General features: G+C 35.9%; 1 protein-coding gene across 2 annotated transcripts in view; it reads left to right on the top strand.

Annotated features, from left to right (window-relative positions):
- Window positions 1-24,476, top strand: part of cpne5a (copine Va) — an 83,961-nt gene that overhangs the window by 54,626 nt on the left and 4,859 nt on the right. For both annotated transcript variants that reach the window (XM_028018777.1, XM_028018771.1), the window contains 8 exons: window positions 371-424; window positions 893-954; window positions 11,054-11,100; window positions 12,722-12,903; window positions 14,564-14,691; window positions 18,024-18,126; window positions 23,226-23,283; window positions 23,524-23,597. In XM_028018777.1, coding sequence (XP_027874578.1) covers window positions 371-424; window positions 893-954; window positions 11,054-11,100; window positions 12,722-12,903; window positions 14,564-14,691; window positions 18,024-18,126; window positions 23,226-23,283; window positions 23,524-23,597 — 708 coding nt within the window. The remainder of the gene's footprint in view (window positions 1-370; window positions 425-892; window positions 955-11,053; window positions 11,101-12,721; window positions 12,904-14,563; window positions 14,692-18,023; window positions 18,127-23,225; window positions 23,284-23,523; window positions 23,598-24,476) is intronic.

Genomic DNA, 24,476 nt, shown 5'->3' with positions numbered 1-24,476 from the left:
CCTCTTTCCCGCACGGCCTGTGGATCTGCACAGTTTAATTCATTCTGAATGTAGTTATCGTTTTGTTTGCTACCGAGGGTTGAAATGTAGGACAAGTATTCTTTTGTCCCCAAGGATGCATGTAGGATACAGAGTAGGTGGTTATAAAAATCCTCCTGAATAATCTGTGTCTCACTGCGAGACATGATCAATGGTGCCTCATTCTCACCTACTGCAGATATTGGATTCATTCCCTATGCACCATTACCCTTACAGACAAGGAACAGGAGGACAAAGATGTTTTTATTACTCGCCCAGGGGTGGATGGAGGGAATTGTGTTGCAGGTTTACATTGTCATTATCCTTTGTTCTTGCCCGGCCTTCATTCCAGGTGGTGAATCCAAAGAAGAAACTAAAGAAAAAGAGATATATCAACTCTGGCACGGTGAGGCTAATATCAAGGATGCATTTCATTCCTTCACTCATCTGCAGCTCTTCCGTCTGTGCTCACCATCAGGTTTCCACTAAGCTGATTTCACAAAGCAGTCCAACACCTCTTTTTAAAGTTCTTTTTTTAATCTGTCCCCAGTTTCTTAGTTAAAAATAAATGTAAGATTTCTCCTTGTCCTTTTAATGGAGTAATTATAAAATGTTTATGAATGAGATTTTTTTTTTTTATTACTGCTCTTGCTCTCGGTGAATGCCGTGGCTCTGTAATTAAAATCTGTGAATAGTTATCCATCATGCTGATCATCCATCAGCCTTGCTCATGTGCAGTGATTCTAATACTAATAGACTCCACGGATATTCTGTATGGATAAGTAATTTTGTGGATGGTTAGCTTAATATATGGATTGGCAGATTTGATTTTATTAAATTAATAAACACGCTGTGTTCTCTTTTTTCCTCCCAGGTGTCATTACTGTCATTCAGTGTAGAGTCGGAGCACACATTCTTGGATTACATCAAAGGAGGGTGAGTCTAATAATCCTCATGTCTGCATCTCATAACATTGTGTTTTCTAACTGCTACATAAAAATATTAAATAAACTTTGATTTTTTTCAAATTGGGACATAAATCTTCCTTGTTTGTGTTTGAATACGTAAAGGGAAATAAATTATATATTATTATTAGGAGGCTCACTTGTAAGCAAAATTACATCACAGACAAATCCACACATTTAGTATAAATTTGTTAAAATATCAAATTAGATATCTATATTTTTTAAAAAGGATTGTTCTATTCAGTCAAGTTATTCATACAGCACCAGTTCACCACAAATGTTACCTCAAGGCACTTTAAGAGAAATACCTCCCATTTTTATCTGAAACATAGTATCCACTTTAGTCCAAATTAAATAGAAATATATTTTTAAATAGACAGATTTAGGTCTAATTACATGCATTCCAATTCAGTCCTAAATATAAGCCAAAACAATCAAATCCAATTAATTATTGAGAGCACATGTCTCAAACTCGAGTCCCTCCATAACTACAGTATGTCCTTCAGACTCTTAATTGCCACAGAAAGAGAGCCTGATCAAAACAGGTATGTGCTTTAATATAGCTTAAGTTTAAAAAAGTCAAACCAAATCAGTTTTTATTTGTATAAATCCAAATCACTTAGCATGTGAGTGGATGTTAAATGTTATTTAATGTTCTGAAGTTCTCATCAAATTGTTGATGGGTAGTTTTATCCACCACAGCCGCCCCTTTGAGGACATTCATGGTCTTCATTATGGGCCAAAATGGAAACGAGTTTGACACCCCTGATTTAGAGGAATCATGAAATAAAAACATGTTGGGAAAAACACCACGCCTAAGTCACTTTCATTTCAGTCCCATGCCATGAAATCTTTGTAGCCTTTCTCCTGCAATTACCCAGTTTCTTAATATCTGGTAATATCAGGTTTGTCTTGCATATTTGGAAAGATATCCTGGACTCCAGTCAAATATCATCAGTCCCTCCACTGCACCCACCTTTCCTCATCCATCTTACCTTTACTATTTGGCAAGGTCTGTATCAGAAGAAAGAGATTTATTGAGAAATTTTCCATTCTAGGAAGCTCCACTGATTGCATCAAGTCGTTGTCTTTGCAGCAATCTATCATCCTAAGCAGGAATCTGACAGATTCTTTGAAGTGGGTGTGGAAAGATGGCTATCAGCCAGACACCTCCTTGAAAAAAGTTTAAGTTTGTCATCTCAACTGATATTAAATTCCCCTGAATGTTTAAATGTAACTGGAAGTCAGAGTGAATTTTTTTTTTTCCTGTAATAAATGTTTTTGCTACTGCAGCAGACACTAAAGGTCTGCTTTAGATTTGATCTACATAATGTTTCTATGTAAACCACATGTTGCAAAATAAAGTGTGAGGAAAAGCATAGTAACAGCTACAAAAGTAGAAAATTGAGAATAGCAAAAATGTTACAGTGTTATCGATTTTTACACGGCTTTTGAAGTTGTTACTGTGTCAGATCATCCTTAGTAATTGTTGTGTCACATAAGATTTGCAGTGATGATAAAAAAGAAAGCATATCCCTAAAATTATTGGGTTGTGGGTTGGGCATGTGCAGAGATTTCAGTCTGTGCTTAATATTTTCACAGCTTTTTGTCTTGCGCTATGTTCAGTAAATTATATGTTGGAGTCTGTGGGGGCTGGTAGTATGTGGTAGTTTGTATAGCCCATATATTTGTGAGAGGTTGTACTTTTTTTCTTCAATGATTCTGCTTAAAACATTATTTTAAAAGACAGCAGAAAAACTCAGCTTTCATTGTAAATGCAGATCAAGCACATAATTAATGCAAAGCAACGGTTATCTTCGTTTTTAAGCTTTAGGATGAAGGAAATCCACTTTGGATTTATTAGTTCAAGCCTCTGAGGAAAATGGTTGTGTTTACTGACACGTAGGTTATTAAAAGTTGCAGTAGGGAGTTTTGAGAAAACAGTGGACTAAAACTTTGAACAAGCACACCCTACAGGTCCGTTCCCTCAGCTCTGATGCACTGCAGCTCTCCATCCAAGCTCCCCCCAATATATTGGTAATTTGTTAGTTTTCCTGTAGTCTTAGGTTGTTTTTCCTGACATTAGCACTGCTATAGCACACCAGCAATCTTCAGCTTGAATGGCAGTAAGCACTGTGCAGGGAAGAATATGAGCGGCGCATACATGAGCACTGTTGACAAAGACGTTCCACCTGGAGCGCTGAATTCCTACAGATGGCTGTAGGATCACTGGTAAGACATAGTGACACATTTAACTAATATGTTTAAAAAAGGTATTATGAATATGTAAATATGTATTTAACAAATACGTAAAAATATATATTTTTATATAATAAAATCTATTTTTATAAAAGTTACCCACTGCAGCTTTAATATTGAAAGGAAATGCTAAATAAACTTGAACTTGATCTTACTCAAGGAAGCACCATGTTTGAAGATGTTCAATAAAATACATTTCTACCAGCACTGTTGTGATTTAACCTGGTAAAGGTTAATAAGCTATTACAACAACATTTGAGCTTTATCAGATGGTCATTTGATCATTATACATTATAAATACATTATAAATGTATAATGTAATGTATAAATGTAATGACAATAACCTAAATATGTTAGGTTATTGTCAAATTACATATCAGTTACCAAGATGTTAGCTTTGTTAATATCAGCATCAAAATGCTTCTGTGTTTCTCTCTGGATTACATATAAACTCGTGAGAAAAGATGAATATTTAATTTATTTAAGAATAAGTCCAACACTCTTTGGAGATTACGTATTGCATAAGATTGATCTCAGTACCAATTATGTTCATTTATAAGCATGTATTGTGCATTTCTGTAAACTCCTGTTACACACTGCATTCCTCCTAGTTTCTTATGTTAACTTGTTCAAATAACCAAATTCATGCCTCACAAAACAACTTACTCTCTGCTTGCTGCTGATTTGCAACAGCATAATAAGAGCTGTCACAGTCCCGATTGCTGTAACCAGCATTACATTTTCAAAGAGCTCCCTGCTGCTGCACGCACCCGCAATTCATCTGCACTGCTGTCTGCAGCTGAATTTAGGAACTTGTGAAAACATCATTATCAGATAGTTCACAGTGTCTGTCAGCCAATGCTGTGGTGCTTATTGGTATATGCTCCAAACAGTCAAATACAAATCTTCGAATACTGCCTTTCACTTCAATAGCACTGGTTTATTAGTGGTTTGAAATGAGTGCTACCAAATCAAGTGGTATGTATTTATTTATCTTTGAAAATTTAAATGTCATTCTGATATATTCTACTTTTCTTAATTATTCAGTATCATAAGAATACACAGAAATAATAATTAGAAAAATAAGGGCTGCGCACTTATAAAATACACACAAATTTGGTATTAAAATGCCAGTTGAGATGTTGTCAATAATTCAGCTGGTGCAGCAGCACAGTTAGGCTTCCCAAGTGTTGTGAAGAATTTAGAGAGGACACTGCTGAGATTTATAAATTAAAAGAGAGCATAAAAGGGGACATTTATATTTAATGCAGCTGCTTTAAGAGCATTACTTTCGCTCATCCTATTTTCCCATCCCCTGCCTAAGGCAGCACAGGCACCACACACATTTTATTCAATTTCATCGATCAAAACACCCCCCACTCCCCACACACACACACACACACACACACACACATATATATATATATATATATATATATATATATATATGTGTATATATATATATGTGTGTGCTCTTATAACCTCAGAGCTTAATTAAAAGCACATCACATATGGAGGAAATGTTCCTCGGTGGATCAGCAGCTGCCCTGATTTTAGATTTCTGCTGCTTTACTGCTATTGGCTGAGTGTCCCAGATCCAGGTTGGTCTCTCTCCAGCAAACTCAAATAGACACAAACACTACATAACCCCACATGTAGTAACCTCACTAACACAAACGCATTCTCAGATACTACAAGTTTAACATTATAAACAACAAGGAGAAACAAAAAGAATTTAATGCTAAATTTACTATTTTTGATTATTTATTTGCTTTAATATTCATATTCTCAAACACCAGAATTAGCATTTGTGCATACCTACAGTAACCTACGTTTTGGGTCTGTTTACGGGATTGCAGCTACTGTCTCTTTAAATTCCTTCATTTATACTTTTGACTTTGATGAATTTCATATTCTTTGAGATGACATGCATGTTGCACTGTGATTAAATAAGCAAAGTAAACTGAATTAAGTAAGTAAGTAAAAGTTTATTTTTATAGCACATTTTCACAGACAGTGGTCACAAGGTGCTTAACAAGAAGGGTAAATCCAACAAAAATACACAGAAATTTACAATACAGAAAATAAACATGTATATCTTTGAATAAAAATTACTTTAGCAGGTTTTTAAAAGTGTCCACAGAATGTAAACTCTGTAGGAAAAATCTCCCTTTAGCTCTTATTGGCAGCAGTGTGATTAGGGCAGGGACTATATGACCCCTAACTCTAACCCTATTTGCATTCTTTAGAGCAACATGTTTAATATTTAATGATTAAAACAAATGAGCAAAATTGACCTCATCCATGCTCTTCCATTAATTAGCTTTACCCAGATGAGGAATGTAGCCTTACTTGTGGCGGTACAGCAAGAATCCTTCATTATTTTGTTGCAGGGAGTTAAATATATTTAAATCTCCTCAGTTCCTTTGTGCAGTTGCAGACAATCTCTCCTCTCTGTGTATAGTTGCTACAGTATCTCCAGTGTTTGCTTTGATAAAACCCTCAACAGTCTTTCATTACGCTGTAAGCTTTTCAAAAGGGGTTCCCAGAGATAAAAGCTCTCTGAAAGATACCGTCAACAACGCGACTGCTACAGGGAAGGGTCAGTGTTTCTTCTCTATTTATTATAAGTTAAAATAGATGTGATTTACAAGAAACTTCATCCTTTTTGTCTCTCTGGTTTTGTCTTTGGAGGCAGAGAGCAGAAAATTAAACAATGTAGCTGTATCCTGGTTGTTATCCGGGTGAGCAGTCTGAAATAATTTGAGTATGATAAATTAGAGCACATCTCCTGAAGATTTAATGCAACATTAACTCTTAACCACGGTGTAAATCAAAAGTCCTACACCCAAATCCCCACCTGCTCTTCATGAGTCCAGAGGTAAATACTGATTACATAATTGTGCTTTAACTCATTTAAGGGCAAATGGCGGCTGGCAGCGCAATAAAACACACTTAATGATATAACATTACTTTGCCTGATGGATAACAAACCTTTTCATATTTTTTGTAACAAACTGTTGAAAAATTCCACATTACTTATTAATTGTAAAATGGAATCATAATTCCTCTGGTAAGATGTTGATCGTAAGGTTTCTCAGTTGATTAACAAAAGCATTTTTCTTCCTTTTGGTTGTTTCTCCATCTGTTGTGGTTGTAGCTGATTAGAGGAAAACTGCGATCTGATGCATACACATCTGCTGGACTTGAGTTTGTTTAGGTGTGTGTCTCTTTAGTGCAATTAGAAACATCAATTTGGTGCAGGAATTAAGTGGATAGCAGATGAAACATAGTTACAAAAATTAGAGGAGATTGCAGCGTGGATTGCTTAGCCATTGTAAGAAAGAGCTTTTCTTTTCTACTTTATCAAAATAGCTTTATCTTCTGTTTTGACTGTATGCATAGCCTTTATTGTGAAATTATTTTCTCTTTTTTACTTTGTGACAAAGTAAGGAAGGGAAAATAAGACATATTGCATTTTATATGTCGTCTGCAGGTTACAAGACAAACTGATAAATTAGATAAGAATGATCTGGTGGAAATTTAATCTAATAGACCATGTAAACTTTATACAGACAAGAAACAAGTTTGGTACTTTGATTGTGAAAGGAGACTGCCTGAATTAGAAAATATGTAAAAAAATATCAGAAACTAGATTTTTTTAATGTTATTGGATAACAAAAACCTTTTTTTTTGTTGTTTTTATCTACTAACTAGCGGATTATTTTTTTATTTTAAAGAAATTTCACCATTTTATTCCAAACTGTGTTTTGTCAAAATTCTGTCTATTTGAAGGTGCTGAACCAAAATGTTTGCAGTGTCAGGGTTTTGCTCAAAACAGTATTTCATATGTGACTTTATGATATAAGGTTTAGCTTTCATGGGGTCTTTGCTTGAAATATGAATAAAAAATTTATCTATTCTTCACATCTTGCAAATGATAAAATAGTGAAACAAGTTGTTACGTATCCCTAGCTGATAAAAAAATTTGGAATCTGAAAGCGAGGCATGTTGTAGAAAACTGATTTCAGAGCTAACTTTGATATTTTAGACCTCTGCTATTGATTTCTCCCCGTTTGTGGGATTTTTGCTCTACTTCTCCATCTCTACCAGGTGATAACCAACACAATGCATTTCAGATGATTTCTCTTTGGAGGGAAAAAGCAATTTCTTTTTCAGAGACACAACACTGCACCCTGAGCAGGTTTACAAAACAGGAGGTTTTAAAAAGAGATCTTCAATTCTTTTCATTAACCTTCAATTGGTGCTGAGATACATCCTAATAGAAATAATTCAAGGCCAAAAGATGGATAGCGTTCTGTTTCAAAAAGTCTAATGAAAGATTTATATTCCCTCACAATTAAATCTGTAGTTTGATCAGGCGGGTTAAAACACTCTTGTGTTCAGACCATATCAGGGTTCAATAGCTTCCTCTCAAACTACTACAAACCCTGAACCTCATAAAACTTAATAAAGTGATGCTGTATATTTTCATTTTTTATTCTGTTGACTTCAGTTCATTTTATAGTCCGTCTGCCCCATGACTCTTTTAGGGGATCATATAATTGGTTTTCTTCATTGTCATTTACAACCTCTAATACAGATGCATTGAAAATATAGGTGCCTTTCATAGCTGCAGCATTTCTGGCGTTCTTACATGAAGTCATATAATGCATGTGTCATATTGCTTTGTGGAAAAAACAAAACAAAAACGGAGTTAGTAGCAATGTGTGCAGACCTGTTTGGTTTTATGTGCCACCTGGTTATTGTCCTGACATAGGGGCCACTACAGCTCAGCTCACATTTGAGTTAATGTGGAAGCAGAGGCAGAATATTTCTCTTCTTTGAATGTATGCATGAGATGGCTGCTCTCAGTTTTTTGCCCAGTGAACCAGAAACTGTCTTGTAGAAAGAAATCGTTACAATCATTTTGAACCTTTAGTCATTTTCTAGTTCCAAATAGTGATAGGCCAGCATAGTTTTGTTTGGAAGAACTTGGTTTTGGGTCTGAATGTGTGTATCAACATGTGATATTGCAGTTTTTCTTTTTTTAATAAATTTGTAAAAATGTCTACATTTCTGTGTTTTTCTGTCAAGATGGGATGCTGAGTGTACATTCATGAGAAATAATATGAACTCTTTTGGTTTCAGCAATGAAACAAAGAGTGGAAAAATGTAAAGGGATCTGAATACTTTCTGTACCACAAGCAGACAAAGAAGACTCATTGGTGTAATCTGTTTTTGCATTTAGTCTCATGACATTTTAAATGAACCATGACAGTCATATTTTTAATACATTTGTCCTATTTTATATATCCAATGTATCCAAATCCTGTCATGTTGTCAGAACTTTTGTATTCCTCTTGTTTTAAAACCGTGTGTTTCTCATATAGTTAAACTTTATTAGTAAATTATACTTATAACCCAAAGGCAAACTGTTGTATATTGATTTTTTTTATATAAGTTTAGCATAATAACAAACAAATGGCCAAAATCTTTTTTTTTTTTTTTTAAAGTCACATTTTGTCCATTTTCATGTTTGTCTAGTTGGAGTGAATTTTTCCATTTGCAGGCTATTTTTGGATGCTGTAACCCATCATTAAATGTGGGACTAAAGCTAGTTTGAGAGCTGTAATTTTATCTGGGAACAATTTGACATGAAATTGTACGAGACATTTGAAAGCCTGATGTCTAATGCAAAATCTTCTGGCCGATAAGAAGAAATAATAGGGACATGTGAATTTGTCCTTTGAGTGGTGCATCCTTGATAAATGAAGAATTACCTTCTTTTAACAATCCCAGATTTGAATGAAACTAGGATTGAAGCAGCTTCTACCGATGAGTCCTTTGTTGTTTGCTAATGGACCTACTAAACAGACAGCGCTAGCACATCAGTCAACATTATTCCATATTGATTTGTTAGTTTGAAAGTGATTTGCTCAGCTCTTAAACAAATCCCCACTTAGCCTCACATGTTAAATCAGTCAGATGAATAAAGACATGCATTATACAAGCATCTTTGGATGTTCTCTTTCAAATTTACCAATAAGTGAGATGACGTCTGACGTGTCCTAAATATTCAGCCAGAGTTATATAATCTTGATCAATAATTTAGACTTGGATTAAAAAAAAGAAGACAGAAACGAGGAAATTATATTAATAATGTCTTTGAAGACACACAAATATAAAACATCACATATTTTTTGACACTTTCAAAAAGTTGCTCTGAAAATTATTACAATATTTTAATGGGCAATATTGATATTAATAACAAGAAGTACAGTTTTCCATGTCTCATTGAATTTCTGTACCAAATATAAATTCCTACTAAATGTTTTTTATGTGAAAAACATGACCACAAAGCTAATCTCATACTGTGTAAAACTCTGTGGCTTTAGCTCAGGCACACTGATTCGATTTTTTTATTCTAACATTTACAAGTAATAGTGGAAATCAGCAGAGTTTTACATTGAGGCCGCATACAAATGTAAAAGTTCCCTCTCTGTGTGCTGAACGGTCCAAATCAATGCTGATTAATGAACTGAGGTCAGTCTCTGCAGGAGGAAGCCGCTATTATCTCTGATTCTGCATGTGTGAATATCTGAATGGAGGTGGAATCAAAAGGAGGCAATCAGTGTTAATCACAAAGAAAGGGCACACACTTTGATCCAGGCGTCCCTCCCCTCTGTCCTTTGTTTCTCTCTAGAACGAGAAATGTTTAGTTTCTGTTTGAGGTTTTGTCTACCACCACAGCAACAACAAATAGCAAAAATATTCAGGGCATTTTGTGAACGAAAGCTTGTTTTTTAGTTTTATTTAATCAGATTGGTTCACCTTTAAATTTTTTAGCTTAGAAAAATAATCCACTACATAGATAAAGAAACATATAAATAATCGAGGGTTTTATCCAGGCTGTAATTACTACTCAGATCATCGATACATTCAATTCTGGCCCTTGGGACACATTTACATTAGTTTGTTTCTGAGCTGAAATAAGACTGGGATCTGTCAAATGATAATAAATAAAACAATGCAAAATGAGAATTGAAAATAAAGCTGTTTTTAAAATTTTAATTAAAAATGTCATGCCATATGGCATTAAGTAGTCATCTCAATAACCAAAGGTAAAAATCGCTTTGGCATTACAACAGTTTTTCCAACTTTTTGCATGTTTTCACTGGTAATTTTTAGTGGTGGGTTTCAAGTCTTTGGGATTATTTGTTCGTACCTCTGATATTCAAAGACCTAACTGTGTCCTTATCTGACTTAACAAAAATGCAGCCATTTTTGTTAAGTCAAACAAAATGGCTCAAACAAACTGCAGGTAGATCAAATGGTAATAAACCATGATCAGTTTTTCCACATATTAACGTCTCTTTAGCTTTACCATAAAGAAAGACTAAGCTGCATATTTCTGGAAATATGCAGAAACACTTTGAAAAAAGAGATCTACTTTAACAACTGGCAATGAGTGGAAGGACTTGTTTGGCATTTAAAATAGCAGACACTTTGTGTGCTCCAATAAGAGTCTTTTTAAATCATCAGTTATGACCGTGATCAAACCATACATGCATGCTACATCGCTATTTCTATGCTTGACAAAATCCTCCGTTAATATAATTGGTCATGGCAGTGAACACGCAGCTGTGGCAGTAGATAGCAAAAGTGAATTATAAACATTGTGTTACTTTTGTCACACCTCTTCTAAGATGAGAGAAGCAACACTGAAACCTGGGCGAGCCTCATTAAACTGCAGTGTTGGGTTCTCCTGCCTCTCGTTTGGCTAACGTTTATTCTTGTTTGTGTTTCAGAACTCAGATTCACTTCACAGTGGCCATTGATTTCACTGCATCAAACGGTGAGTGTTTTGACTGCAATTACGCTGCTCGGCTTTCGCATATCGTCAGATGTATGTCATACCGCCTGAGTTTTTTTTCGGCTTCTGATCTGCACTCTTTGTATTGTTCAGTCGCATTTATTACTAATGCGAAACAAGATCTAATGCGTTTAATTCTGAGCAAACTGAACAGAGACAAAACAAATCTACACATTCTGCTGCATATCTATTGAACTTTTACATTTGCATTATATTATAATGACTAACAAAGTTGTGCATAATTCTGTAGTGGAAGTGAAATGATCCATGTTTATATTTTTGGGTGTCCCTACTTGTTTTGGACGTCTAGAGACTGAGGTTGACCGCTGTCCTTGCAAAACAGTCCAAACTCAGTCAAATTCAAACAAGAGCCTCTTTAAAAAATTATTTCCAAATCATTACTTGTCTTGTGAAATGGATTTAAGAATATACTTTGACAAGGTCACTCAAACACTTTTTTAAAATCTTAAACCTTTTAACCAATCAGTCAAGTTTATTTATATTGCACATTTCAGCAACAAGGCAGTTCAAAGTGGTTTACATCATAAAAACAAAGTCATAAAAGATGCCATATAGTCAATAATTGAGACCAGCTACTACACTTGATGAGTGCCATCATCAAAATTATCAATACATATCAAATATAGGTGAAAAGCAACTTTAAACAGGTTGGGTTAAGAGTTACTCTGACTGCATGGCGAGTCAGAGTAACTCTAATCGAAGGTGAACCTCAGTCACAGTGTCAGGCCACTAAAAGGTAATACAAAATATTAAATATCATAATAAATTTTCCTTCACAGTCATAAGCTTTGTGTTGATCAGTGATAAAAAAAAAATCTTCATAACTGAAGTTTGTGGTTGTAACATCAAAAACAAAGTTTGTGAATAGTTTTTTTTAAGGCGTTTTATATAAATACACAAAACATGAATTTCATATTGACAGCTATCACCGTCCTCACTTTCTCCTTCACTTAGTAGCACTCCTGCTATTAAATAAAATTGCAGATGCACATGCTTTTATTACTGCCTCTAAAATCCCACCAGAGGTAATTATGAGTTTTTAGGGGTTTTTGTTGTGAATATTTCAAGCGCACACCTGGGCACAATCGATGTATCTGGAGTGCCTCATAATGAAGCCTTGTCTGCCAGTTTCTTTTCCACTGATGTTATGTAAAGATTTTTGTGAAAATAATGTCACTTTGAAATAATTCCTGTATTTGACAGACACTTGGCATATCATCACTCTTGGTTATTATGTATTTGTTTATAGTTTTTATGCAAATAGCTTGTGACTAAGCTATGGATTCAAAACAGGCATTCTTTCTTTCTCAAAATAAACTCATGTGATTCTGCACACAGTTAACATTAGCACACTTTCCTTTAATAGGTAGAACTCAGAAAGTTACAGAAGCTTACATTCATAGCTTTTATGTTTATTACTCCCACACAAGAGCCTGATGTAGCTTTTGTTTATCCACAAAAATAAACCAGGTGGTTTCATTGCTGCATTTTATTCAAATCATCCCTTTCCCTCTTGCAGCTGTCAGTTTGCTCTCTGTCTCCTGATGTGCATCACTGACTAAGACTTTTCCTGTGTCCAAAGGAAATCCATCGCAGTCCACTTCGCTACACTACATGAACCCTTATCAGATGAATGCCTATGCCATGGCTCTGAAGGCTGTGGGAGAGATCATTCAGGACTATGACAGTGATAAGATGTTCCCTGCACTTGGATTTGGTGCTAAGCTCCCGCCTGACGGGAGGGTGTCTCATGAGTTTCCACTGGTGAGTAAACAGTGGGATTATTTTAGACAGTTTCACCTGGAGTTGACGTGGATCATTGCGAAGGTCATGTTGATCCTTTTATTTCAGCTGAGATCATCTGTCACATTTAGCATGTGTAGATATGCATAGATGCATGTTTATTGACATGAATGCGACTACTTGTGCATGGCAAACATGACCCAGAAGGAATTTCCATCCTTTTGTAGTGTAAATTAGGTTCTGTAGGGCTGAAGGATTCTTAAATCAATTTAGCTTCTCTCAGCCAGCTAATGCACTCGGTGGCTGCACGGTACAGCCTAATGAGGAGTGTGTCTACAGGGTAATGTCTGCATCACTCCATGCCGCCATTAAAATTTGCAAATTAAGATTCATCTCACCATATAATTGAAGCCTCATTTCTCTTCATGCTGTATTCACACAAGTGGGCGTAAAAGTAAAGTTACATCCCTTTGTGGAACATTTGTCACAGTGTTGGGTTTTGAAATTTGCCCCGCGGTCAAGGAAGATAGCATTTGAAGCGAGATTCGACAAGAAAATCTCTTGTGATATCTTCTTTTTTTTTAAATTCTCCCCAAAAATGTCAGTCAGCCCTCTGAGTCTGCCCCACAGCTTTACAGGAGCAGGGGAGTCATCATTCAATGAGACAGAAGATAAAGGGAGAATAAGAAACAGAGGACAGTCTGAAGCACTAGTTGACAGATTTGAGACAGGACTATGGCTGCTCTATTCTGCAGTTTAGCCTTTAGGTAACACATGATGCTCATCCAGTCTAAACTCTGACCCTCAGCTCTTCCTTGTTTTTCTCGTTCTCAGTAGGGTGTAGTTGCAGAGGAGTGAGCCAGGAAAAAGATTGATAACATCCTTGTAACCGGGGGATAGTGTTACTGGTCAGAGTCTATAGGGAAAGCTGGCAGGAGAGTACAGAGATCACTCTTAATGAAGTGCTCTTGAGAACTCAGGACCTTTAGGCTGTGGAGAAAATTTGCATTACAGCGAGACAGTGACACTGAGCGAGCAGCAAGGACGAAACTGAAGTTAGTTTTCTCAGTGTCTAAGTGGGCGGCCAAAAATGTATTTGGGGAGACTAGAAAATATCTGTGTAAAAAAACATGATGACAGACTGTGAGCTAATTGCTAAACTTCTGAAAAATTGTATGCATTAATTTCATTAAATCATCAATCAAATTATTATTGCTGACCAAAATGCTTTAACTGAATGTAGCTTTCATGTTTGCACTATTTGTACTATTTGCCACTTTATTTATAAATAAATATATATATAACTTTCATTTTAAATGGGAGTCAATGTCTTTATTGATCTGAACTTTGGGTGAACTGCTTTTATATCCAGAATTCCCTGAGATTCAAAGCTTGTAATACTGATTTCTAATCAAAACCTGCTTCAAAATATTCCCACAACTTTATACCTGACCTCTTTGCTGTTGCTTGGTCTTCATGAAACTTTTTGTTCTCTAATGTTCTCTAACAAACTTCGGAGGCCTTGACAGAACAGCTGGCAAATTGGCAACGTATCTGGCTTAACATCTATCAGTTTTGCATGGTGTTTTGATTAGTTTGGTATTTCCTGATTTATATTGTTACAGATTCAAATCATATCCATGTTTTTCTTGCAGTAACGGATTTGTTTTGCTTCTTTCAGAATGGCAATGTAGAGAACCCGTACTGTAATGGTATGGAGGGGATTCTCGAAGCTTACCATCAAAGCCTTAAGACGGTTCAGCTGTATGGACCCACCAACTTCGCTCCTGTGGTTAATCACGTGGCAAGGTGCGAACACAAAAGTCTCCCGCTGCGAATAAATCTGAGCACAGTTATTTTTTCTTTGGAAGCGAGTCTGTAAATATGGCAACTACGCCGCTAGAGGTATTAAGTCTGCAAGTGGAGATTTTCTCTCAGAACTGAGAGGAGCTAATGATGGAGAAACAGTCAGCTGTAAGGCAGAGATGAAAGGAAATGGAAATCAGGCGTACATTAGGCCCGACATATTAGAGGGCTCACCATTTTATTTTTAGACATAATGTAGTGATGGAAGTGGGAGGAAAGATCACGTGAACTGCAGGGAAATTATTTCATGTCGTGTTGCCCTTCTAGAAGGGTTGATGACTTAACCTATTTATTTAATAATGGAGTTTTACAATAAGCGGGAAAAACGGCTTTAATTTAACATTGTGATTGAAATGTCAGGGGTCAAAGTTCAGCAAATTAATTTACTGGCTGTATATGAAAACTTAGTTGTTCCTCAATAAACAGAAAGCACAGGAGGTTTGTTAAAGGTGGTCAGATTTTAATTGAAATATTTGTTTTTAATAGTAATACCATAGAGAAACCTGTCATAAGTACATCTGAAACATGCACACATTTGGTTTTATAACCATGTGTAGTTTAATAAAACAAAAAAAAATAAATAAAGTAAGATGTTTTTGTTTTTAGAAATCATGCAATTTATCTCTCCTTTCTGAGGTACTGACCCCTTCTGAAAGAAATTAGATTCATAGCTTTAAATAAATTATGAATGAATCCAGTTTTGAAACAATTTCTCTGCCCTCTAATTTATGGGCTTAATGACATATTCAACAAACAAGACAAACCAATACCAGGTCTGAGAATATTATCAGATGCTGTGGAAGAAGCTCTTTGTCCACATCACCGGGTTTGAAAGTCCCTACAATAACATTTAGGAACAAGTCCTTCCTCCTCATGATGGTTTGTGTGTACTATAAGCCTGGCGGGCCATCAGGCTTTACTTGTGCCCCCACCAGGCTAAGAATTATTTATGTAATTAAGTCTTTATAAAATGTTTGCATTTTTTAAGACTTTATAGTAGGTGTCCAGGTGTTAATCTTCCAATCCTTCAGTAACGCATAATTATCAAGTGATATTTTAAAATTTCCTGTTAACTTTAAACATTTTTTTAACTCATAAACACGACAGGCTGCTGGATGAATGACTGCTCTAGCGCTCTACCACCGGGCTTAACAAGTTTTCTGGGGGAAACCTTGAGAGATCTGTAAAAAAAAAAGGGCTGTGACAACTCTGCCCTTCTCTGTGCTTGAATGTTCAAGACAAAGCAGTGCAGTTCTGATGTCCCAATTACAAAATCAATGCTTCAAGGTAATTAATTACAAAATATACTTGTGAACAATGTTGTGCTCAAGAATGTTCTTTTTCTGGACATCCCACACCTAGCTCAAAAATCCAATGACAAAACTCCACACATATTCAGAACCAGCATGCCCCTGCAGGTGATGGGCCACTTGGAGATTTGTTCTTGTAACTTCTTCAGGCTGAGCCGAAACCCAGGAAGCATCACCAGGCCCGACTCCAGGAGGATGCCCTGGTCTCCATGTCCAGGGAAAGGCTGACCTCTTCTTGTGGTCTGCCCTTTAATCGAGATAATTGAATCGCTTTTGGTCTGACTCCAATTTGCCACAGGCTGAAGCCCAGAGCAACATTGCCCTCAGGATCATATGGAAGCTCAAACCCCTCCACCACAATAAGTTAGTAATTCAATGGAGAAGCAATTAAAATATGTTTAACGTTCTCTCAAAAGTTAATGCCACAGACGAATGTGTTCATTTAAAAGCAATTGAGCACAAAACAGTTCATAATGGTAGCTATCACTTAGTTTACCAGAAGCCACAAGCCAATAATAACTAAACATCGCACCACAAAACAATGTTGTTTTAATAGTTCAACAATTTGCTCCAACAATAATCAGTGTTAGTTTCATTTACATGTTGTGGCTTGTGTATTTTTGCATCAAACATACAAAAGAGACTTTAAAATCAGTCATAAACTCAACTATGAATATTAGGGTGCTGTCAACTCTAAAAGCAGAACCGGTAGGGCAAATAAATCTAAAGCCTACAAGAATGAAATCCCCCAAAGGCCATGTTACTGTATACCACGCACCGAAATGTAGGCATAAAAAACAGCCCAGAAGGCTTTTATACATATTAAAACGTCACATTACAGTGTTGAATAGTCTTGATTCAAGGCTAATGAAATTCATCATAAAGTTCTACTTTTCTTTTAGCCTCTCCAAGGCTAATATGTGTACATTTGAGTGGAATAAATCCTATTTCACAAACGCAGTTCACATTTAAAAGAGACGCTGAATCAAAACAAGCCGCCCTGAAGCCAGAGAAGAGAAGAATAACTTCTCATTGTACATGAGAAGACACATGCTGTCACATCTGTTGCAGAAGGATATGCATTTTTTTATGTGGCTGAATAAAGCAGTTTATGGTGTTAAAGGTTTAAATAACATTGATGTACGACTCAAGCTGTTTCATAATATAAAACAGGGTGATAAATGATTCATACTTTTAATATTATCATTTGCAGTATGATAAATGAAGGAATCTGTTTATCCTTGTGGTGATATTCTTAAAAGTGTCCACTGAATGTGTCCGAAGTTATTGTCAAGAAGTCGAGGAGGTCAAATGTCTCTTTAATCTTTAAGCTGTTCATTGCTCACGCTGCTGCCACCGACGGGCACGCTCTCTGATTAAAATGTCAGCATCTCGCAGCTAAATTTCTCAAGCTGGTGGGAGGGGAGTGGTCAGCATGACGGCTTCACCTTTGACCTGTCCTTGGAACCTGCAATGATGCTTTTTGTTGTTTTTCCTCCTCTGGCTCATCAAAGTTGGTCTTATAGGTGTTGGGCGATCAATAATGTACTGAAAGAATAAGGCTGCTGAGATTGCATAAACAGTTTAATAAATTATTCATGTGGAAGCCAGCGATGGGCATTTAAAACTAGGACAGCCTCACAGTGGTATCTCTCTGATGGGTTCTGTAATACTATCTGTAAAGACCGCCGAGACGTAAGAAGCTATACAGAATATTTTAGCTTTTTATATTATGTTTTTGTGTCATGCTCTCAGTGCAGTGACATGTTTTTTTTTTTTTATTGCATTTCTTGATATAGTTGACACAGTGGTTACTTCTCGGTTACTTCGGATGTTTCTCTCGGTTGTTTCTGTCAATCTCAGCGATCAGTCCACAGCCTATCACATGCAGCTCTTTTAACCATTATTCAAGCTCCACTTTATTTTGGTGCTGCTCACATTCTGCTTTTCATTCCTCTGACCCAGGTATGCAGCAGCCGTGCAGGACGGATCTCAGTACTTCGTCCTGCTCATCATTACAGATGGAGTTATATCGGATATGGCTCAGACCAAGGAGGCCATAGTGAATGTAAGTGCTGCTCCACACTAGCTTGGAGGATGTTGATGTGTTTCTGTGTGTTCGGCTGTGCTGTGGCATTTCAGGTGCTTTTAGTTTACTTTGGTGCAGCTCTCAGGCTTTTATGTTACTTTCAGAGTTTGTACACCAATTGGAGGATTTTTAGCAGGTGCTCTGCTGCTTCTCCCACTCTGGACTTCAATGCACTTTCCAATAGTTCCCCTTCACACTGCTGATCAATTTAAGCAACTTTGTAAAAATTATTTGATTCTAATTTGTTTTTGATTTGCGTTTTTTCTGGATGTTTATTGTATTTTGATTGCAAAACTGATTTCGGGATGAAGTTTGTACAGGAATAATCGTCGACCAGGTAAACGCTCCCCAGCAACACAGCTCTGACCCCCAGCAGACTGGGTTTAAAGGGAATTTGCGACTGTTAATCAAAACTTTCGAACAGCCACACCTTCCTTTTAAGATCTTGTCTGCTGCTCTGCTCTCTGTGCAACCTGAGTTCACTCACTCCCGCTGGAGCCAGGATTCTCCCTCTACCGTCTGCAGAGCTAAAGCCTGGATATCCTTTTGCATCCAGGCTTCGTTCTGCAGAGATGAACCACAAAGAAAGGACTTGATTACATCTAAAACCTCCGCAATATGTTTTTAAAAATATTTTTGACATTTTAGATCATAGCTGATACTGACTAAAGCTGCTGTCACAATGTTTTTTTTTCCTGCTACATATGTTGGTACCTTGTAAATGCGTAATATGTTGGCCTAAATTTGAGGATTTTGTGAAACGACAATAATGTAAAATCTATTAAACCCCCATTTTTATGTATCTGTCAAAATGAATGGTGTAATATTTGTGATGTGCTACTACATATGAACAGAGTGAGTAACGTTTTGTTATAAAATTATTGTATTCATTGTCTGAACTCAGTACTCATCTCACCATCACCGCCAGGAATCAGAACACAGGTGTTGGTCAACCTTTTAATATCTGCCACTTCAAGCATTTAGCATGCTGGGCCAAGTGATACATCAGTTTATCTTCCTAATGTAACATTAAGCATTATGTTTTTATCAGGTCATTACTTTGACATTTGCTTCTAGTTCATGCATATTTTGTAATAGGTATGCTCCTAAACGATGTCTCTACGTTATGACTTATGCAACTGCACAATCTGTGCACTCATTTCTGCTCTGAATTTATGAAGCAGAAAACAATAAATAAATGCTGCAGGAAACCATGAAATTTGAACCCATTTCCAATTATAATAAACACTAATGATGGATTCAATTAACTGATTTATTCAGAGATAAGAAATAAGTATTGAATGGAGTAGAAATATGCTTAATTTAAATTTGTTACATGTAGACTGTACCTATTTAAACTTCTAATAAAACACTTGAGTTTGATTAAATGTTGGTAACTTCACTTTAAAAAGAGTTCTTGGTTACTTTTACATGTTACTGCCTTTCTGCTGGCTAAAAACTCCAACATACCCCTTCCTACACTCAGACCCTCTCACTTCAACAAATTAATTTGTGAAAATATTTGCAAGGATACCTGGCAAGTTTTACTTGAAATAAGTATGAAGCCAATGACGAGTGAAATTGCTGCCCAGTTGTCTTGTAAATACATGTAGGCAAAACCGAATTAACTTAATTGAGTTTTAAGATATTCATTTATAAAAATGAAAGCTTACAAGTGGTTTCATTTTTGGACCGTTTATCATTGAAAAGTATTCATGAGGAATTTAATGAAATTATACAAGATAAATAAACAGTAGGTTTTCCTGGGTTTATCTCAGTATCCAGGTTTGTTTCAGTAATTCACCTAAAGAGGTGATATGTATATTTATTACACACACAGAAATATATTTCCAGTGTTTTTTTCTTTTTCTGGAAAAAATAAACAAAAACAACAACAGACGATTATGACTTATGGATAATGAAACCCAAAAATCAGCTCATTGAAATGAAAATTTTAGTATTAAAATAGATGATTGAGAGTCTGTGTACTGTATGCTTATACACAACAATACTTGTTCATACTCTTTTTGTATGAATTACTGCATCAAGGTGATCACTCTGTGGCTTCTTTAATAGCGGCCCTGCGCTCATCTGCATTATTGGCTCTGGTGTCTCTCTGCTTCCTGCTGAGATTCCCAGTGGGGTTTCGGGTCAGGCAAGACTGTCGGCCAGTTTAGCATAGCAGTGCCACAGTCATTAAAGCCGGTGTTGGTACTCTTGGCAGTGGGGTCAGGTGCTGAATCCTGCTAGAAAATAAAATCATTATCTTCATCAAATTGTTCTGCAGAGGGAAGGATGAAGTGCTCTGTTCCTGGTAGAAGGCGATCCTGACTTTGGACAAGGCTATTAAATTTAACACTGAATGGACTTCACACTGGACTTAAAGCAAACTGAATTATTGATCTCTCCACTTGATTTCCAAATAAATTGCAAATTTGACTTTTATCTGAAAGTTATTTTTTAGTTTGATTAACAGGAAATGTTCCGTTCTTTTTCTCCTTAGCGCAGGTAAGATATTTCAGAGAGGCTAAGCAGTGGGAATTGGACACCTGAAGCCCATTTACTGAAAACACCTGGGTCTCTCCCCATCTGCAGCTTTGCTTGAAAGAAATTGAAAGAAATAAACACTGAAAATGTGTGTAATTGATCTAGATAATATATGAATGAATTTAGCAATACATGAGGTACTTAGTTTAAAATGCACCTGTCAAAACCTCTAACATTTTATTTTCAGGATTATGCAATCTGAGGGACTTCACAAATACATGTTCTCATATTTTTAAAAAATACCAAATTTGAGAAGGACATTTAAAATGGACAAAATAAAGAGGGTTTCCTATAAAGGAAAAATAGGAATAGAAAAATTTCACATTATATATTTTCCATCAAGTGAATCAAATGAACTGATCCGAGCCGCTACGGTTTAACAAAGCCTGTTTCTTTAATTAGTCTCCTTGCGCTTCAAGCAGCATAATGGCAGTCAGTGGTTTTCCTCAAGCAGACTTTACGAGAAAGCTATTAAAAGGTAAGACAGGTTTATTTTTATAGCACTATGCATGCACAAAAAAAATCAGAGAGCTTTACTCGCCATAAAAGGAAAGAAAATGACTTGGACCTTTAAGAACATTTAAAAGAAAACTTAATTTGTGAAACACCTGAAAGTATTTTATAACAGCAAGAAATATTAAAACATGTATTCACTGCAAATTTAAATCCAAAAATAGTCTTCAACATAACACCTTAAACAGGAAAATAGTTTATTAATCAGAATCTAAAAAGGTTTTCAGTTTTTCTTTAAAGAAGCCAAAAGTGTCTGTGCTTTTCTGTTTTTTACAGAATGACTGCACCTTAATCCCACTGATGTTATTTTTTCTTTTTATCTTCTTCAAATGTCCTCACAGGTTTTTAGTTCAAGCTAGAATTAAACATATTTGTTTGATATAGAAATACACATTACAAACTAAAGAATACAGTCTTATCACAGTTGGTCTGTACTGCTGTTTTGGATGTTTATTATCGTAGTTGGTGTATCTTCAGATTAACCTTGTGAATCTGAATTCGTGTTGGACTGAGCTCCCCTGAGTGACTTTACCATACAAGCAAAGTAACAAATGGTGTAGACTGAATAATTCAACTCTGAAAGGAGGATTTGATCTGGCATTTATAGGTACAGTATGTGCTTGTGGGACCTGAAGGGGGAAAGGAGGCAAATTTAATATGTTTTTATTTTTATTTTTTCTTTGAGCAAGTGGGAAAGTTCTTGAGGAACAAATGAAGCAGAAAAGATAAAAATGGAAAAAAGAGTTGGAGGGAGGAAAATTGATAAACACCGTGAAGGGGTTGGTCCTCCAAAGTCTATTTACTCCTATCTGTGACAGACCTCTCCCTGGGGGAGGTTTTTCCAGGAAGCCTGACCCACTTTCACCCTGCAAATGCATTTTTACCACAAGCACATATCATTCATTCATGCCAGAGCTTTCATATTTTGAACATCAGTGCTGTGGTTTAAGTGCATGTAGCTCTGCACCACAACTCAGAATATGATCTGCATTAAACTTCTGTGGTAAGATTGAATTTTTGTTTAGGCTGGGGTTGAACATACAGGCGTCATTGGGTGTTTCATAAAGCAGACTGTGGTGCATTTCTCTAGAATAATAAATGAAGTATGTCAGACAAAGTGATATGTGTAGGTTTTTTTTTTTTTTTTTAAATGGCTACTCACATTTTATACCTGCAATGTTTGAATTATGTCTCCCTTTTGGGTCAGTATTATGCTCTTATTCTTGTATCCAAAAGCCTGCCTCACTTCTGATTTGATCATTCCTGAGGTGTTTTTCCCAAAGTGCATACAGCGACACCCAGGTGCAGACTCTCAATCATCCAGGGCAGGACATTCCTAAGTGCTGTAAGAGGCAAAACATCTTCAAGAAACAAGGGAAGAAGCTCACATGCCTTCCAGCGCTTATCATGTCCTGGATGCCTGAGAATCTACATCAGCTTAACTTAATTATTTATTTTTGTATGTTCTACTGGTGTGCCTTTTTGCCACATCTCTCTTAAACAGAGCTCCTATTGCAAGGGACTTCCTGGTAAAATGAGGGTCAGATAAAACGTATATAAATGCTGTAGATGTATGTTTAGGATTTGAACATCGACTCATTTGAAGTTGTTACTTTGAGGTTATGTTGCTTTTCATTTAGATAGATGGATGGATGAGAGTTATACAAGAAATAGATTCAAAACTTGTAAACTCTGTCAAACACTGATGTTGAAAAGCCAAATAAACTTGGTCGGAGACGATCTGAACATAATGAAAGTGCGCCGGGTCTGCGCTGCAGATTTAAATAGCTTTGCTGACTTTGGCAGCATGGCATGTAAATTAAACACTGTGTATGGCTGTTAGTTAAAATGTTCAGCAGGATTTTGCATGAATCAAACTGAATAATGTTTCCTCTCAACGCGGTGCTGCATAATGAGATACGAAATGGATGTGCTCTAGTTGAAAATTACATACTTGTTAATGTATCTCCTCCTAATACAAAGACTGACTGATGATGATTCTTTTGTTTTTATGACAGGCTGCAAAACTCCCGATGTCTATCATCATTGTCGGAGTTGGCCAAGCGGAGTTTGATGGTGAGAAAATTAAAAAAAAGGAAAATATTGTTTTTGTGTGACTTTGTATTGGCTCTTTAATGGACTTCTGAGCTATCAGAAGGATGAAAATGATGATTCTTGTTTCCTACAAGAATCATCATTCTCTGTATAAACATAATTTAGACTTTCTTAAAGTCTCATTCAACAAAACAGATGTGTATCCATTTAGCACCACATCTTAGTTGGGATTATGTGATTAAGATATTTTTGTCTCTGTAGCAATGGTTGAACTGGATGGTGATGATGTCAGAATCTCATCACGAGGAAAGTTGGCAGAGAGAGACATTGTGCAGGTAAGAAATGTTTAATGTTGAGTCCCTGTAATACTTAAAAATGTTTACAAAAAATATTGTATTTGTTTTTAATTTTCTTGTTTTTTTTCATGAAAAATACAGTAAAATAAACATATTTGTTTGTTTTGGAGTATGCATGCATTTACATGAGTTCATTCAGAGCATTGTCTTCATGACAGTTATTTCCATTACAGCTTACTTCAACCTGAGGAGCTTAAGCACAAAGAAATTGGATTTCTTCTGCTGAAGCTCTTGCAGATATCATTATGTGAATGACTCAGGCTTCACATATAGAAGGGCTTTTCTCATTTAAAAATGTCAACTTTGGAGACAAATATCAAAAAATAGGACATTCATATGTGTCCAATTTACTTTGCGTGCTTTTTTGGGTAACAGGATGTTATATTGTGTTTCCTTTTATTTATTAAAATCCTATATTTTAGGTTAAAAGTTTAGTAGAGCCACATTAAAAAATGCAACATTCACTAAATATATTAATGCATTAAGTTGTAAAAGTGTCTCGCATGTTTCCAGTTTCTAGAATTTTGAGATTTCAAACAAAAACCTTGAAAAGGTCTCTGAAGAAAAGTTATTTAAACTATTTGAAATTTAGGTTTTGTCTGTGTTTTTTAATAATATAAGTAACCAAATGTTTAGTTTCTCTCAAAATCACTTCTCTCATCCTCAGCAGGAAACCACAGTTTCACTAATGTTTGGACATAGGATGAAGTGATAGAGAGGATTCGAATCAATTTTTGCTAAGATTAATTTTAGTCCAAATTGTGTAAAACCTAAAAACATAATGGATTTATACTCTTAAAAAGAATTATGCTGCATGAAACACCATGGGGCAGTAGTAAGCAGTGTTGCCTTGCAGCA

This window comes from Xiphophorus couchianus, chromosome 1 (genome assembly GCF_001444195.1).
Source record: "Xiphophorus couchianus chromosome 1, X_couchianus-1.0, whole genome shotgun sequence".
NCBI classification, from domain to species: Eukaryota; Metazoa; Chordata; class Actinopteri; order Cyprinodontiformes; family Poeciliidae; genus Xiphophorus; species Xiphophorus couchianus.
The sequence above is the reverse complement of the archived record's forward strand: the minus strand, read 5'-3'. Positions and strand labels throughout refer to the sequence as shown.